Source organism: Topomyia yanbarensis, chromosome 2 (assembly GCF_030247195.1).
Source record: "Topomyia yanbarensis strain Yona2022 chromosome 2, ASM3024719v1, whole genome shotgun sequence".
NCBI lineage: Eukaryota > Metazoa > Arthropoda > Insecta > Diptera > Culicidae > Topomyia > Topomyia yanbarensis.
Window position 1 is genome coordinate 447,825,578 of NC_080671.1, and position 18,719 is coordinate 447,844,296.

At 41.1% G+C, this 18,719-nt stretch overlaps 1 protein-coding gene across 1 annotated transcript in view; it reads left to right on the forward strand.

The window, feature by feature from the left end:
- The window catches only part of LOC131685735 (nuclear cap-binding protein subunit 1), an 88,429-nt gene extending 72,015 nt beyond the window's left edge, over positions 1–16,414 (forward strand). Inside the window, exons 4-7 of the mRNA XM_058969645.1 lie at positions 15,111–15,358; positions 15,415–15,658; positions 15,723–16,063; positions 16,131–16,414. Coding sequence (XP_058825628.1) covers positions 15,111–15,358; positions 15,415–15,658; positions 15,723–16,063; positions 16,131–16,244 — 947 coding nt within the window. The 3' untranslated portion in view covers positions 16,245–16,414. The remainder of the gene's footprint in view (positions 1–15,110; positions 15,359–15,414; positions 15,659–15,722; positions 16,064–16,130) is intronic.
- The last annotated feature ends 2,305 nt before the right edge of the window (positions 16,415–18,719 follow it).

An 18,719-nucleotide genomic window follows, 5' to 3' on the forward strand; every position in this document is an offset into this window, starting at 1 on the left:
CGAACCCGAACATGTTCAGGCTAGCTATGCAGAGATGCCTTGACGAGTGCCGTTTCCCCGATAGATGGAAAAGGCAGAAACTGGTGCTGTTGCCGAAGCCCGGGAAGCCGCCAGGCGACCCATCGGCGTACAGACCAATCTGTCTGATAGACACGACTGGCAAACTGCTTGAGAGGATCATCCTCAACAGGCTCACCCCGTACGCGGAAGGTACGGACGGTCTGTCAAGCAACCAGTTTGGCTTTCGGAAGGGTAAGTCCACAGTGGACGCTCTCAACTCAGTGATAAATACTGCCGAGATAGCGATCCAACGAAAAAGGCGAGGTATTCGATACTGTGCGTTAGTGACACTTGACGTGAAGAATGCATTCAACAGCGCAAGCTGGGATGCCATCGCGCTCTCGTTACACCGGCTTAGCCTACCGGTGGGTCTGTACCGGATCCTGGAAAGTTACTTCCAAAACCGCGTACTGCTATACGAGACCGATGCCGGTCAGAAAAGGGTTCCGATTACCGCCGGAGTCCCGCAGGGCTCGATCCTAGGCCCGGTGCTATGGAACCTCATGTATGACGGGGTTCTGAGACTGAAGTTCCCTCCTGGGGTCAAGATCGTCGGCTTTGCCGACGACGTAACCTTGGAGGTCTACGGGGAGTCAATTCCTGAGGTAGAACTAACCGCAGAACACGCGATTAGCACGGTGGAGGAATGGATGAGCGCGAGAGGCCTGGAGCTCGCTCATCATAAGACGGAGGTAGTTATCGTCAACAACCGCAAGTCGGCACAACATGCAGTTATCCATGTGGGAGAAGTCGCGATCACTTCACAGCGAAGTCTGAAGTCTCTCGGAGTCATTATAGACGACAAGCTGACCTTCGGCAGCCATGTCGACTATACGTGCAAGAGAGCGTCGACTGCTGTTGCGGCACTATCGAGAATGATGTCCAACAGCTCAAAGGTGTGCGCCAGTAGACGTAGGTTACTGGCAGGCGTTGCCGTATCTATCCTCAGGTACGGCGGCCCGTCATGGTCAAGAGCACTGAGGGTAACCAGTTACCTACAGAAACTGGAGAGCACCTACCGCGTGATGTGCCTCAGAGTGATATCTGCCTACCGCACGGTATCACACGATGCATCCTGCGTGATAGCGAGCATGATGCCAGTCGGGCTGGTCATTCGGGAAGATGAGGAGTGCTTTGAGCTACGTGGAAATAGGGGAGCCCGCGAGCGCACCAGGGTGACCTCGGTCGCCAGATGGCAGCGTGAGTGGGACAACTCCTCGAAAGGTAGGTGGACCCACCGGCTGATACCTAGCATATCGAGCTGGGTGGGAAGACCCCATGGGGAAGTTCACTTCCACCTGACACAATTCCTGTCAGGCCATGGCTGTTTCCGTCAGTACCTCCACAGGTTCGGACACGCGGAGGTCCCAGTCTGCCCGGACTGCCCAGGTGTAGATGAAACTGCCGAGCACATACTGTTCGTATGTCATCGGTTCGACGTCGAAAGAAGAGCAATGCTTGACGTCTGTGGCTGGGACACAACCCCGGATACCCTTATCCAGCGGATGTGTCAAACGGTGGAGAAGTGGAACGCAGTCTCGGCTGCTACCATCCAGATTGCCAGTAGGCTACAGGTAATCTGGCGAACCGAGCAACAGACGGCGGGCACGGCTAACTAGTGATTGGTTAGTTGGAGCGAAAAAGGCCAAGCGCAAAATAAGAGAGTGAATGGTCTGTTCATGCCGAGGTAGGTTGGCGCAGCGAATGGCAACCGCGTAAGGGGTAAACCCAGCCACCCCGAGGCAAGACAGAAGAGTGAGTGTATAGGCGTATAAGTGGACTGCCTCATGCCAAGACGGGAGGGTCGTAGCGTAGTATGTTGGAACTAAGCTATCGATGCCTCATGGCGTGGCAGAGGAGTGAAAGGGTGAGCATCCAAGTCAGTCTCACACTGCATGTTAAGGGTGAGCATAAAAGTCAGCCTCACAGGTTGGTAGCAAGCAAGGAATGAAAAAGGTGAGTACAAAAGTCAGCCTCGCATGGTATGTCAGAAGTGGGGCCTAAGAAAAATGTCCCACATGGGATGCCAGAGGGAGTGACAAAGGTACAATAGAGTGGCACGATTGAGAGTGAATCAGGTGATAGGGTGAGCACCCAAGTCAGCCTCACATGGATGGGTAGGGCGAGCACAAAAGTAAGCCTAGCAAGGAATGAGTAAGGTGAGCACACAAGTCAGCCTCGCATGGAACGTAAAAGGTGAGCACAAAAGTCAGCCTCATGTGGGAGTGTTTGAGAGTGAATCAAAGTGTGATTGAGAGAGCACCCAAGTAAGCCTCATACAGGATGTATGATCGCGCGAGTGAGAGTGAATGAGTACATTCAGTACAGCCATCCCCCCAGAAGTAATACCGAGAGGTAGTTCCTGGGAGGAATGATGGCGGAGCCCAATGGAGTTTAGTCGGTATTAATGGCTGGTCACCATTTGAGTCCGACACGCCCCCAGTGCACCCCGTGTGGTAGATTGGACCCTACCGTTAGCACGTGTACTGGGCTAGGATATAAAGGTCTTCTCCATTGTAAAAAAAAAAAAAAAAAAAAAAAACACACGTAAACATTCAAACTCGCAAATATACAAATGCTCGACAGGTGACTGGGCCAAGTGCATTCACTCGTAGGATCTATCATTTCGATGATCGCCTCGATTCTACCAAACCAGTGCACAATTAAGCTGATTTAAGCTAGTCCCGTCTGGTGAATGCATGTAACCTGGAAGCCCCAGACACGACAGTCCGAGACGGACAGATGACGGACAAGACTTGACGGGGCCTAGGTCAGAGTTTTAGGCATTCTTCAATGCACGGCTAGCGAAATTAAAAAAAAAGAAAGGATCTGCTTTGTGTGGTGGTTGGCTATTTAAGTATTGGTAGAGTTTGAAGTACTAATGTATGTCTTTCATGTGATGATCATAAATTCAGCTGTATCTTGTACCTATCTAATCTATTACGTCTCTCATATATTGTCCTTTATTTCTTCTTTTTGAGCCCTATACTGCCATTCTACACCCGCCTTCAGCTGGGTCAGCAAAGATGGTGATAGTGAACGTCTTAACCCTCACACATTCTCAAATGCGGTCTCAAGCGGGAACCTACAAAAATGCCCTCGCGCACGCGATTGCGAATCGATCACGTTCGGAAGTCTATTCTTGATCCTAGAAGCCTAGGTCCATGCCTTCAGCTGGACCAATTAAGAAAATACGCCCATACCTATTACACAACACGTCTCATGGCGACATGACCGGGAACCCTATCGATATAATCGATCCCACTCTCTGCCAGAATTCTAACCGCGCACTGAAAATTTATCAGACTCACGGTTCGCGCGACCATTCAAGAATACACGTTACAAAATCACGTCAGCGCACAAACGTTAGAGCCCCTCGCGATTTTCCAAACAACCTACGCCCACGAACTCGCAAACATGATTACACCCCGGTGATAAGGTGAAAATCTCAGCACTCATAAACTTAGCAACACGATCTCAAGCGTCAACCTACAAACTCCCGCGCTCGTGCCATCATGAATCGGGATCGTCCGGAAGTCTCTATCCTCGGTACCAACAATCTAGGTCCTTGTTAATTAATAAAAAAAAAATAAAATTGAAAAATAACTCCCATATCCACTAGACAAAACGTTCCATGGCGACATGACCGGAACCTCTAGTGATATGGGGTAACTCTCTCCCTGTCAGAATGTGATCCGTACACCGAAAGCTAAAGATCAGAATGACGGTCCGCGGATATATGAATGGCCGCAGGGTTTCAAAATCGAATTTATACACGCGAAGTCACATACACGCGAGCACACGCGACAAACACGTCAACATACGAACGCTTTAGCCCTTCGCGATCATCTACGCACACCTATGCCCGCGATCGCGTAAACTTGATAACACTCCGGCAATTGTGTGAACATTTTAGTACTTACGAAGTTACAAACGCGGTCTCAAACGCGAACCCGCAAACGCGCGCGATCATGAATCGATCACGTCCGGTATTCTTTAGCCTTCATTCTAGCAATTTAGGTCCATTCATTGAGTTGGACTAATCCAAAAAAATAAAGCTCATATCCACTAGACCACGCGTTCTACGGCGACATGAATGGGAATTCTAATGATATGAAAGAACCCACTTTCTTCTGGAATCTGAACCGTACACAAAAAATTAAGTATCAGATTCACGGTCCGCGCGCGATCATTCTAGAACACACGCGAATACGCGAAAGGCACACGGTTATGAAATAGAACTTATACACGCGAAGTTCATACACGTTGACACACGCGACATACAAACGCGATCGAGCACGTTAACGTACAAATGTTCGAGCCCTTCGCGATGATACACGCGATCGCGAGTCCCTACGCCCGCACATGCCTGAACCGTACAATGAATATCACATTCAAAATCACGGCCCGCTACAATTGGCCTATTGCAGTGTTTTATTGGGCGACATTGTCTGTCTCGTCTGCAAATTGTAGTATGTGATTCTGACAGGGAGCCCTTCCGAGAACCTAGCTCTACAGCTCCAGTAGGACAACTCTCGAAAAAAAAAAGTTTGCAAGCTACGCCAATGGTTGGCAAGTTGGGATGCAGCCCAAGAACGAATCTTGTGCTTTATTTATATTTCCCGGAGTCTTATACGGAGCAAAATCGTCAAGGGCCTATTTGATCGATTCGATTGTCATAACTTTATGAGAAAAGCCCGGGAAACAGAACCAGCTGAAAATAACTCAAAGACATTCGTTGGTGTTTAGTGTAATTCCAGCAATTTCGGTATTCCACCAAAGGGTTTCGTTAGAAGCACATATAATTCGACACGAAAAAGCTACTATTCTGAGTGAGTTTGTTTTATCCACGACCGCGTCCAAGTCTTGGAGACTCAGTCGGTGAAAATACCCGTAAGACCCGTAGTCACTAAGCCCAATAGATTTGAGAGTACGATATCTAGGGAGATGTCTTTATGACCAAATGTTGTACTTATGACTAGATAACGACGAAACGAACTCTTTCGGTACGAGCCAGTATGTCAACTCATGCGTAATAATGTCAGAGCAGAGGTTATATTTAACACTTCTTCCCTGCCAGACCGTGGAAATGTTGGGCGATTTGCTCTATTGAGTATATGCAAATTTGTGTTGCTTCAGTATTTCATTTCAGTGCCTCTCATATTGATATTTGTGTTACCTCGAATTTTAAGACTTGCATAAATGTATTTTACGAGTAAAAACCCATTCGGTATGATACAAACCTTCTGAAATAATTAGAAGGTGATGATTCATTATGCGGTAAATATGCCGAACAATTGCCATATTTCCTGTTAATGTTATCAAGGCATACTGACTGTGACAGCACAAATATATCCAGTGGTGAAGTCGGAGATAAGACATGCATCAATAGCAATATTCACAAGTACCCATGCACGAGATACTTCACGTGGATTTGTCACGCCACTTTCATTGAAAGCTACGAAAATGGGGTTCAGTAGCTTTACAACGTAGAATAGAGAATTTATACGGTCTTTGAACCAATGCTATGGAAACTTTTTCTATCTGCACAAGACGGGATAGATCCTCAGTTGCTGTACGTTTATACTGAAGATAACTTTATGCTAATCTAACAAGAGATCGCTTGACAAGGCCAGAGTAAGACTGATGGTATTCCGTGCGCGACTGACATATCTCCTGTTCTCAGTCGCCTCTTACGATATAAGAGCGGGAACCGAATGGATCGATCGCTTGCTTATACACTTTAACCTGCCGGATGCCACACGTCCTATAGACTGGTTTTTTTTCGGAGAAAAATAATGGACTGTAATCATGGTCCTAGTGGACCATAGCCACCGTATCACAATACTCTGCTAGAAAAATCTGATAGCTTACGTAGAATTTACTACAATCGTGACTAACCTCCCAAATTCATGAAAATAATAAATAAAAACTTGCGTCCCAAAAGTATGAACTATAATCATAAAAATCTAAACATGTTCAGGAAACAATCACAGTAACTCAACGAAACCAACAAAACTGCCATAGCTTGATTTCAGCAGCTTGGCCACCATTTAATTAACATCATGTGTGGTTTATAATTTTTCATGAACTTATGAACAGACAATACACGGCATAGTAAATGAAATTATATTTGTTCTGTCATACTTATCTGGCGATCGTTGAATTATCCCATCAATCTTTTCTATAATATGAGTTCCATTAAAAGAAAATTTTCCTACAACTTTCCATCTTGTTATGTATATTTAATAATTATTTTAATACCAACATCGAATGTACCAGTTTAAAAATAATTCATCAAAACCTTGTAGGTTAATTTTCTTATGTTGAGTTACATCCTTCAATCAAATGCCTCCCGCTCACATCACATGTCCACCAACTTTCCAATTTATTGTGCGTTTATTAAACCATATCATCAACATATCTCCCAAACATTTCGCACCCCCACTCAGTCAAGCAGTGCACCAATTACCTGGTCAGTTCACAACGGACGAGGTCTTTGAATCCTGAGCTATTTCCATTGCGAGTGCAATCCTCACGGCAGTCGTGCGGTGTGAACGGCCACCAATCGATCCTATGAGCATTCCGTGGCTGGTTGTGTGTTGCGAAATTGATTACAAACCGCACCACCACCACCAATAACAACAGCAACAACGGCCTTGAGTGAATTATGCCAAATGATATGAAAAAAAACATTCCGAACGGTGCTACAAAGTATAGATGAAAAAGTGCACATGCTTGCATGCAAGCTGGATTTATGCGACGACCAGGGGAAATTAAAACAGCGGAAAATTATGTCTGTTTACATCGATCACGCTCATTTCGAGCGGCAGTCAGCGGATGATGGTTATAGGCCTGGGGTCCTATTGTATCTGTCCAGGTTGTGGCACGCTCAGTCCGGGTAGGTTTACTACCTGCACTAAAAAGGTGTTTGTTTGCATTTATGACACATTGCTGCTTGCGCGTTTTGCTTTCGTGAACTATTGTTGTGGTTCCAAAAAAAGCGGATATAAGCGGTGGCGCGAAGCAACCAGGTAGCGCGAAATTGTGCAATTACACTTGTAATTTAATTTGTAATCCGTACCACTTCGTGTATGACGAACAGCGACAATACCGGTTTAAAGGGGTTAATTTGTGTTGTGAACTTGGAAGCAGTTGTATAATATGAGAAAAAAAAATCGTTTGAGCTATATCGAAAATGCAGCATGGATTTTGATTATGTTTTCTGTATGTATTATTACTTTTATTTGATATGATCACATTACCGAGTATGAGTACATATTTTGTTGAGTTGAAATCTCTCTTTTCAAAATTCCATCGAGCCTTGTTCATCGAATCAGAAGGCAATCTGCTCAAAACATAACGACTCAAATGAATGCGATTTACATGCAATCACAGAAGCTATAATTGCATGTGATCATGTAAGGTATGCGTTCTCAATATGGGATTATCATTTGTCTTTTTGGAAAAGAATTAAGGTTTTTTCAGTTCGACTTTCACTGTATTATTTTTTGATTTTTGAAAATAGATCTATTCCATTTCGGTGTAATTTTTGTTTTTATTCACGGGGAGATTTGCTTATTTACTCTTCCGGCCATCAAATCATATAATATGTATAACTATTAGAGTGGCAGCTATTTTTGCGATGTTGGAATTTTGTCCATCGCCGGTCAAAAAATGAATCAAGGTAAAAAAAGTTGGTCGGTTACGACAACATGGAGTACTAAGTCATTTAATGCTTGACCGGACATGCCGCAGACTCAGTTGATGCGTAGTTCAAATACCAAAATATCCTGACTTCTGCGGTAGAAAACAAAAGGATTAAGTCGCCGGGAAACTCTAAGCTTGCTCATATGACCCGAACCACGATTTTCTAAACTTTCTTCTCAAGTTCTTGCTCTTCCTTGAGCACTATGGCTCTTAATATTGAAAAATATATTTCACACCTTCCAGTCAACAGTTAAAAAATGACTCTATAGTCGTTAATAAAAAAGGGGGAAAAAGAATGATACCTGGGGATTTTAATTCGCAGAAAAAATACGAATTGTTACATCTGAGTGAGACTATGGCCAAAGTTTCCTATTATCAACCAATTAATGATCTCCGATGTAATAGGTCTTATAAAAATTTAGAAACAGGTACACGTAGTCTTTTTTAGATGAAGCGGGTTTTGCATTCGACCTGTGGCCTTCGACTGGTTTGGCCCATTCTTGCTGGAATGGATGTCTTCATGACTAGTGGGTGGATGTGTGTTCATACTTACAAATGAACTGATCCATTCGCTTGGATGGTGGGGGTATATGTGATCTTGCTAGTTGCCCACTATTTTGACCTTCGGTGTGATGACTGGGACTGGCACCTGGAAGAATGTTTAATGTTTCACACAACGATTCATTATGGATCTTGGAAACGACGAATCGCTTCCTCAGATCGGTGTAATTTGTTTGAGTTAGATGCCCAGTGATTCGAAGGAAATTCAACCAACACTAATGCCAATTATAGTTATCGAACATGTTAGATGATCTTTGCCGTGCAAGATAAACCAATATTCTTTTTACGGTGGATGTAGAAAGAAATTAGTACCGATAGAAATAACATTATGGTTGATTAAAGAAATGCACATTTCTTGTGGTTATTTTACGCTGTTTTTGTGAATTGACGCGGTTTTACGCGTTTTTTAAAAATTGCGTCATTTTAAAATTCCGGGTAAAACCAATAATCCGAAACCGCGTTCATTCTAAAACTTGAGTAAAAAATCTTTTTTTCTCGTTGATAAGATAGAAGAATGGTTGCTTCCGCAACGTTTTAAAAATGCTCAAATCACGGAACTTTACTCAAAGAAAAGTTTCATGAATATCAATGTCTTTTAAAAGAGGTGGTTAGTTGATTACGAAAATTGATGATTGACGCCATTTTGAAATCCATGAATTTCACGCTTGTCACAAAACACTAATCAGAAACGATGTGCTCGAGAAAACAGTGAATATCCACGAATGCAAGCATCATATGTGCTTTCGGAAATTAGCTCCGATTTCCCTACTTTCCTGCCATTCTTGTAGCTCTCATTGCGGTGCGAACAGAACCGCATTCCCAAAATCATTTAACACGTTCATGCAGTTGCACACTGCTAGAAATGTGTTTGATTGCGTGCTGCGGATTTAATGAGTATTAGAAACGCCATTAAGATGTTGGTTATTTATTCGAGGAAGCACATTTTCACAACTAGTATAGCAGGATTCAGGGTCGCCCCATGTTTTTCAGTTATTGTGCTGCCAATCAAATTCTCTGTTGTAGAATTTGGTTACTAGTATATCACAGACAGTTTAGAGATATAGAGTCTTTTTCGTACCATCGTCTATTTATTTCCCTCTTTCAAAGGACATTTTCATACTGCTTGCCATTGTTGTACGGTAACCGGAATTTCCAACTAGTTTCAAACATCGACCCCCGTCATTCACTAACTTTCCCCGGCCAAATGCGCCCAATTTCATACGGGATTCTAATATCATATGGTAAGCGGAACGCGCCATTTTGAATTTCAAATAGACTTCGATTTCCATTACCAGCTTGCTTAGTATTTTGCCGCAATCATCAATTTCTTTCATGGTACCCGTATTGATGAAGATGTTCAGAATTTTGTTTTGACCATAAGCCGCATTCTTTGGTTTTAAAGTCGTCAATCATCATTCATTTACTAACGACCCCCTTTTCAAGTAGCACCTATGGTCTGTTGTATTTTGGAGAAACCGAAAGCTGCCAAATTGGATTTCAAAATGGCGTCAATCATTAATTTCCATCATCTATTGCCAAACCCTTTTCAAGTGACACTCATATGGATGATGCTTTCCAGTGTTTTGTTGAAAACTCAAACCGCCATTTAGAAGCTGAAAATGTCATCAATCATCAATTTCTGTCCACTGCGCGCTACCTCTTAAGTAACACCCATATTAATCACCATTTCCAATTTTTGTGCTGATCGACAGCCTGATCTTGGGTTTCAAAATGGCGTCAATCCTCAATTTTGGTTATCTAATGACCTCTTTTTAAATGGCATCCATACTGCCCATTAAAGCAGAAGAGTCCCATATGAAACTGCTGATCAAGAAGCTTTACGGATAGGACAACCATGTTTTGATATTTTTCTTGATATTTTTGGAAGCCTTATTTGTCCATGGTGAATTGTGAATACAATCCAACATAACTCCAAGATAACTTAACAAGAATCCACTGGGGCTCTTATGCTTTAGTGGAAAGTTTACTGATGATGGTTTTAAGTGTTTTATGTTAACCGAAACCCGTCATCTTGCATTTCAAAACACATCAATCATCAATTTTTTTTAATCTATTGACTACCATCCTTCAAGCGACACCCATATTTTTGATGTTTTTCAGTATTCTGTGATAAAAGGAAGTTGCCATCAAGCAGGTGTATCTAAAGTTATCTATCATCAATTTTCGTTATCTACTGACCAGCTCCTTTCAAACGACACCAATATAGATGATGATTTTCAATATTTTGTGGTAACAGATCCACCTTCTTGGATTTTATAATGGCGTCAAACATCAATTTCCAAGGCAGTAGTCGCGATCGTTAGGGTGTCAACCAGGTGTTGTTAAATTACCGATTTTTCATCATCCAATGGTCCGAATCAGAAAATGACTATGTTCCCATCATCTGTTAGGAATCCACTTAATATTTTCTTGCCACAAAAATAGGTATTCTATACCATTCTGATCCTGAATATTTTATTTAATCATTTTAGCGCCAGTTATTATTCGCCACACTTTTGCCCGAGATGTGCCAAATGTGTCATATATGATCTAATAAACTTTTGAGCTCTATAAAATAAGCATTAGAGGGATTCGTGGAGAATTGAAACATCGAAGAGTTGCCCATTATTAGCAAAACAAGACATCTGTTTTACTTATATCGTGCCCGAAAATCCAATACACGTTGAAGATGTTACCTGAGCCGTTGAGTTTGTTTGTAATGGCAAGGTAGTCTCCTTTACCTAAGTACCGGGTAAGACTATTTATTCTGGTAACGGCCAAATGTAGTTAGGCGTACGCTATCTACCAAGTTCCCGAATGGGTCAGTTAGCCGAATGTCATTCGTCTGACAGGGTTGTTTGACGAATGAAAGATTAGCTCGAAAGCTTGTGTTTAGAATGCTTTTTGGACGACAGTTGTACATAGACGAATGCTATTTTTCCGAAACGATTATTTGACTGAATCATCGAAATACGCAAATATCAACTTATTAGGAATGAATGTAATTAATTTGTCTTAAATGTAGTCCTATTTATTTATTCTTGAACACACAATGTTTGTAGTTATTAGTTCCGACATTCCGTGAATGTTTCCTTCTTTTTAACATGAGCTGTCCTTTCCATACATGTCTTCTATATATTTCTAAAGCAAAAAATTTTTTCTTGTGTTATATGGAGACGGATAAGGTCTGATTTCAGGGGTCAAAGACAAATAATATTGACATGTATACGTTTCGAATTAATAAGCATCATGTTTTTAAGAAATATTAATTCGCTTTTCTAATCACACATCTATAAACTAGGTGTTTTGTTAATAAGATGGTGGGCTTTCTTGGGCATTTGAATTGGAATAACGTTTAAATGTATTTTGTCCGCTGGTATGTCTCAAAAATCAAAAAAAAATGTATTCAAAGTTACCCACCGAGTCGAAAGACGTTCAAGGAAGCTTAAACTATTCAATATTTTGTTTATTTTCCAAAATGTAATATTTTACTTTATACAATTCATTTTTAAGTTTTGACGTAAGAGCCAAATCGTTGATTTTGAATTTGTGGTAATGTTCAACGGAATAACAGATCAAAATATAAATGAGTTTAACCTTAACAACTACGCGATAAAATCCTGCTCTATCTAGTACGATTTATCACATGGTCGTTCCTGTTGAATTCATTCATATTTCGAACTGTTTTTCCATTGGACATTATCATAAATCTGAATAGTTTACAAATAATTCATAGCACGCACATCAGTAGGTCTGGTGGCACCAAGCTGTGGTTGTGGTCTCATAACACTAAGATGAACTTGAGTCTCTTTAACAATAAGATATGCAAAAGGTGAGGAAAGGATTTCAACAAGATGCGGAATGGTCAAATGACAACCAAATTCGTATTGTACATATTAAAATCAAAGTATTCTTAAAATTTTAATAAACACAATATAAGCAAAATCCTGCATTGCCATTTTTGATATGTTAGTACATCAATTGATGTTACATGATAACACTATTGGCACATTTACTAACACCATTACCCTTACTGTGATGCATGTGAAGATGCAAAGGATTCCTCCGTCTCTTGCAACGACATGTATTCCGGAGAAATACAATACCCACATTTTTATCGTAATTGCATATACTCTCAAATACACTCACAATCTCTCCCATTTTAAACGTTCAAACGTTCGGGGTCTTTACGATAACACAAACGCGAACGTGCAATAGCAATCATCCATACATACGCCCGCAATCTCAGTAACATTAAAACACCCCGGTAATTATGTGAACGTTTTCGGACCTATAAATTTACAAACGTGGTCTCAAGCATTAACCCACCGCTCGCGCGATCATGAATCGATAACGTCCGGAAGTCTCTACCCTCGATCCTAGCAAGCAGCCTATACTCATGCCATCAGTTGGACCAATCAAAAAATGACGCTCATATTCACCAGACAACCTAGCGACATGATCGGGAACTCTAGTGAAATGGAAGAACTCACTCTCTTCTAGCATCTGAAGCGCACACCGAAAATTAAGTATCAGATTTACTGTCCCTGTGCGATCATCCAAGAACACACGCGAATATGTGAATGGACAAATGGTTTAAAAATCTAATTTATACATGCGAAACACACACGGCATACAAACCCGCACTAGATCGAACAGCTTAACGCACAAGCGCTCGAGTCCCTCGCGATGATACACGCGATAGTGAAGTACCCCACGCCCGCACATATCTGAACCATACAATGAATATCACATTCAGAATCATGGCCCGCTGCAATTGGTCTTAAGCAGCGTTTTAGTGGTTGTCATTTTCCGCCTTGTCTGCAGTTGAGTGATTCTGACTAAGAGCCTTTTCGAGACCCTAGCTGTAGTACGACAACTATCGAAAAAATATGGGTCATTCCACGCGAAGTGATCAAAAAATATGCAAACTTGAAATCGACCTTCACGGATTTGAACAAAATTTGGAGGAATTGTTCATCTAGGGCTAATATATAAAAATCCAAATTTTTGTGTCAATTGAATCACCCCTCGAGTCATGGGAGCACCCCCCGTTTTGGAAAATTGCCAAAACCCTTGATTTTCTTTTGATCATATTTCCGGTTCTATTTACTCTAGAATCAAACCACAAGATGGCTTTTGAAGAAAATTGTTCAAGGAGTCTAGAAAATATATTATTTTTTGCCGACAGTGTTGCCAACTATGCAATTTTTTCAGTTAAATATTAAAAGTTAATTTTTCTCTCAATACGTGTATTTTAATTTTGAAAATTTTAATGCCATCGCGTTCCTCAGACATTATTACATAAAAAACACTTATCGTCCCAATATAATACGAGCGCATCCTAAGATATACCGTTTTGAAGGGAAAAACTCCGGTTTTCTCATATAAAAATCCATTTTTATTGGCCAAAATTGAGAAAATCTTCAAACTATCATAAAAATCGACCCTGATCTGCTAGAAGCAAACCAAATACGTAGTTTTTTATCATTTCTCGTCTACTTCACGAAAAATTATGTTTGAACTCAGAATACTCAAGTTGGTTTTTTAGTGTTGTGCGCTTGTGATTTTATATGGGAAATTGCGGTTTTTTCTCTTCAAAACGGTGTATCTTAGGATGCGCTCATATTATATTGGGATGATAAGTGTTTTTTATGTAAAAATGTCTGAGGAACGCGATGGCATTAAAATTTTCAAAATTAAAATATACGTATTGAGAGAAAAATTAACTTTTAATATTTAACTGAAAAAATTACATAGTTGGCAACACTGTCGGCAAAAAATAATATTTTTTATAGACTCCTTGAACAATTTTCTTCAAAAGCCATCTTGTGGTTTGATTCTAGAGTAAATAGAACCGGAGATATGATCAAAAGAAAATCAAGGGTTTTGGCAATTTGGTTCAATTATCACAAAAATTTGGGTTTTTATATATTGGCCCTAGATGAACAATTCCTCTAAATTTTGTTCAAATCCGTGGAGGTCAATTACACGTGCATTGATCACTTCGCATGGAATGACCCATATCTATCAGCGCTTTTGAAAAATATGAATTTTATTCAAATGCACTCGGTTAAGTGATCCTTTCAGCTTAATAGTTTTCGTTCGCTTTTTTCTTTTTTTTTATTTTAATTCATGCAGTACGAGTCACCTGCTTGAAAACGGATTTGATTTTAGTGCCAAATGTTTTGAATCCTCTTTTGATCCTGCTTTTAAAACTCCTTTAATTCTAGTACGCTGTAAAAGTCGGCTAAAAAGATTTTAACCAACGTCTGCTAGACACTGATGATTGGTGCTTATATTGTGTCCTCCCATGAAAAACCTAAAACAAGAAAGAGGTTTATTTCCATTAATTTGATTATTCCGTGAACAGAACCTTGTATCCCTCATGGACCGCAAGGTGTATAAGTGAATAGTTATTTTCTCTGATTGCGCATTTACCTTCTCGATGGCGTTAATGCTCTACACCGCGGTGGCATAGGATCTTGTAGTAAAAGTGAGGCGTACTTTCTTCTTCGTAACTGCTCATAGCTACCGTTGGAATCACCTCCCTACTGCACCGCTCGTTTTTCCCCGAAGTGATGTGCGCTTTGTGCTCAGATCCAATAGAAGATCGATGGATAGTGCAACATGTTTTCACTTTTACAAATAACTTTTCTGTTATGTTTATTGGATTGATTGAATGATTGAAATGCTCAATATAAAAACAATGCCTTTTAGTACATATTTACCAACTCGATATTTGTCTAAAACCAGTTACGCTACTTACATATTTTCAGCTTCCCTCCCTGGGACAGCCACTGCCCACAAATTGGTGGTCGCCATCCGTCAGAAGTGCACCCCGGAGGATGTGCTGAACGAGCTGAAGGATTTGCCCAATCCACGTGAGACATCCGAGAACGATATGGTCGAATCGACATTCAATCCGCTAAAAATCGACGTGTTCGTACAGACGTTGCTTAATCTGGGTTCGAAAAGTTTCTCTCACACCTTCGCAGCTATCTCCAAGTTTCATCACGTGTTTAAGGTTAGTTTGTTGTAATATGTTTAAAATAATTTAATAAGTTTTTTCATCCCGAACAGTCACTAGCTGAAACCGAGGAAGCGCAAATCTGCATCCTACACAATGTTTTTGAGCTATGGGCAGATCACCAGCAGATGATGGTGGTAATAATCGACAAACTTCTGAAGACACAGATCGTCGAATGCTCGGCTGTTGCAACATGGGTCTTTTCAAAGGAAATGGTTGGCGAGTTTACCAAGATGTATCTGTGGGAGATTCTACATCTGACTATCAAAAAGATGAACCAACATGTCGCTAAACTGAGTAAGTTAATTACAAGCAAACCTTTGAAAGCGAGACATGTAACATCCTGGTTATCTATCTATAGGCAAAGAGCTGGGCGACGCCAAGGACAGACTGGATCGAAATGCCGAATCCTCGTCGAGCGAATCGGAAGAAGAAGTTGTAGCGGGTGCGGTGGCTGTTCCACGTCGTCGTAAAAAGACCGCCGGGGACGATGCCGATAAACCGACGGAAGAACAAGTGGAGCGGATGGAGGAGAAACTGGAGGCAGCATACGTCGATCAGAAACGGCTGTTTTTGATCATCTTCCAGCGGTTCATTATGATCTTGTCAGAACATCTGGTCAAATGTGACACAGACGGTCGGGACTATGATACAGATTGGTATCGCTGGACGGTTGGAAGGCTGCAGCAAGTGTTTATGTTGGTAAGTAGCTCTTACGGGAGTAGATATCTATCTGTTGATTTAATATTGACTATGTGTGTCATTTCAGCACCACGAACAAGTCCAGAAATACAGCAGCACGCTGGAGAGTCTTTTGTTCACATCGGATATCGATCCGCACATACTAGATGTGTTCCATCAGTTTACAGCGCTTAGATCGTAAGGTTCACGTCACGTTAAGGTACGTAAAATCGAGGAACAACACAGTTTTTAAACCATCCCTTGAATATAACGGATCCTTATCCTAATGGATGAAATGAAGCACTATGGATCATTGTAATATTAAAGACACGTATTACATTTACACTGGACAAATGCATAAGTTTATTTAACTACAGCTTAGTTTGTTTCGAATAGAATTGCGAGAAATTCATGATCGAGAGGTATTTGTTTTGTATTGTGGTATAGTAATGTTAATATATTTGTTTAACACGGCGCATTGCGCCGAAATTTATGTTTAAGCTTACTTAAAACTAAAAGATTCATGATTCAGAAGGAAAGGCGTAAGTCTCAAGCAACTCGCCGTATGTTTGAGCTCCAGACAGGAAGCAGTCTTAGTTGACATCAATTGTATCACTTGCTCTGTAATTGTCCAATTCACTCAGAGTCGGCTGCGAAGATTCTTGGAGCAGATTTTATTGATAGGAATATTATGAGTTTCAAGAGTTCGTTCAAATCGAGGAACCAACTGGTTTAGCTGAGATTTAGCAGCATACTACTCGACCTTCGACCAAACAGCATGTTCCATGTCGCAATAACCGTTGCCACAAGCGCAAAAACCGCTCTTTACGAGCTTAATAAACCAGAGGATTCGTCGATACCTTTGGAATAATGGAATACTTCCACCTTTCTAAGTTCCCATCCCTCGATGAGATTTGCCAACTTTCGAGCGACCTCTGACGAGAAATACTGAAAAATTCGTTGATCTAATTGGTTCTTCACAAATAATGCGCCCAGCTGAGCTAAAGTTTCCGCCTACTCATTACCCGGAATGTAGCAATGTAAAAGAGGCCAGACTCCGATAATATGGCACGGTTTTTAGATAGAGAACTCAGGAGCTTCAATATTTAACCCAGGAAATACGGGGAAAGCTTTCCACGTTTCATCGAACGGAGGGCCTCCATAAACCATAGGCTATCTGTAATGATGAACTTATGATTTGTGGGCACAGTGATAATCATCCAAAGGATATACTGAACAGTAGTCGATTGAGCGTTGCAGCAAGCAGCGGATTGAGGTTGCAGAATTCGATTTTTTCTGTCTTGCAGAATATAGTTGAATCATAAGTATGAAAATGGAGACGGTCAGGTTAACACGAAGGGTTGATTATTTATGTCATTTAGTCAAAGTATAATGTCATGAACCGGGATACTTAAAAAAATGTTAAGAAGATTTATGATAACACCGTTATAACCGAAACAGGAAGTACCGTGGATGCACCATACTTGACGCAGGTCCAAACTTGACGCACTTTTCAATCCATTCGATCTTAACTCCTTTTTACTTTGAATTGCACCACTTAAAATTAACTCTCAGTCTTTCGTTCACACTTACGCAACGTTTTCATAACAAAAAAAACCTGCGGATTGCTAATAAGCGTAAGAAACAAACAAATCGAAAATATCATCTGTCAAATGCGTCATTTTATCTCCACCGTAGCACCAGTGCTAAGGAATAAGTTGATTACTATTCACTAGTTTTCACGTGCAAAATCGATTTGTTTGTGACAGGGATTTAATGCACCTCAGAGCAAAAAAAGAGAAGAACGCTCTTTGCACTTTTCATGCGATCCACCGCTCTTCTCTTTCACATTAAACCTCTTCACTCCGATGTGTGTTGCTCCCATACGTACATTCCACTCCTTGGCTGCACTCCTCAAAGAGTAGAAATAAAGAGGCTCTTTAATGTGAATCTTGGTCCCACGCGCACGGAGGTAGAGAAGGCAATCAAAAAACGTTTTAAAAACGTTCTTCCTGTCAAACTTTATCTGCATTGTAGTTTGATTCGCCTTCCTACCTACTTGCCAGTGAGGGGAGGCACAAAAAAGTGACTCTTCAAGGTGACTCTTTAATCGAAATTGTGCAGCTCTTGGTGCACAGATCTTTCTCTTTTTCGTTTTCAAGTTTCTCTTTGTGCGGTCGTTCTGCACATCGCAGTGTTTTTGTGTGGCTCTATTTTTCATCGGTGTATTTCGCTCTTTGTGGCACATTGTGTGAGCAAATAACAAGCCTGGTTTGTGATAATATCATTGATTTCGATCCAACAGTAAGTATTATTTGTGTTTTTCCACAGATTCAGCTTTTTTTTAATTCGTTTATTGGACACGGCTCAATACGTTAGCTTAGAGGAGCCATTGGTCTTTTATATTTTTACTTCTTGTAAATATATAAAAGACCCATGGCTCCTCTAAGCTAAAATAAAATAAAAAAATAAAAATAACAATAAATTTTATTTTGAGCCTGCAAGATCCCGTGCGCGCAACTTGCTATTGCGAGCGGAGATCTCTTTTCGCGTCGGGAAGTTGTGCCTTCCTTCGCCAACTTCGGGGTTATCCATGTCTGTCTCGTTGTTGTTTTCGTCCGTATCATCATCTATATTACTGCCATGATACTCGCGATCAGATGTTCTTCCTGGCTTC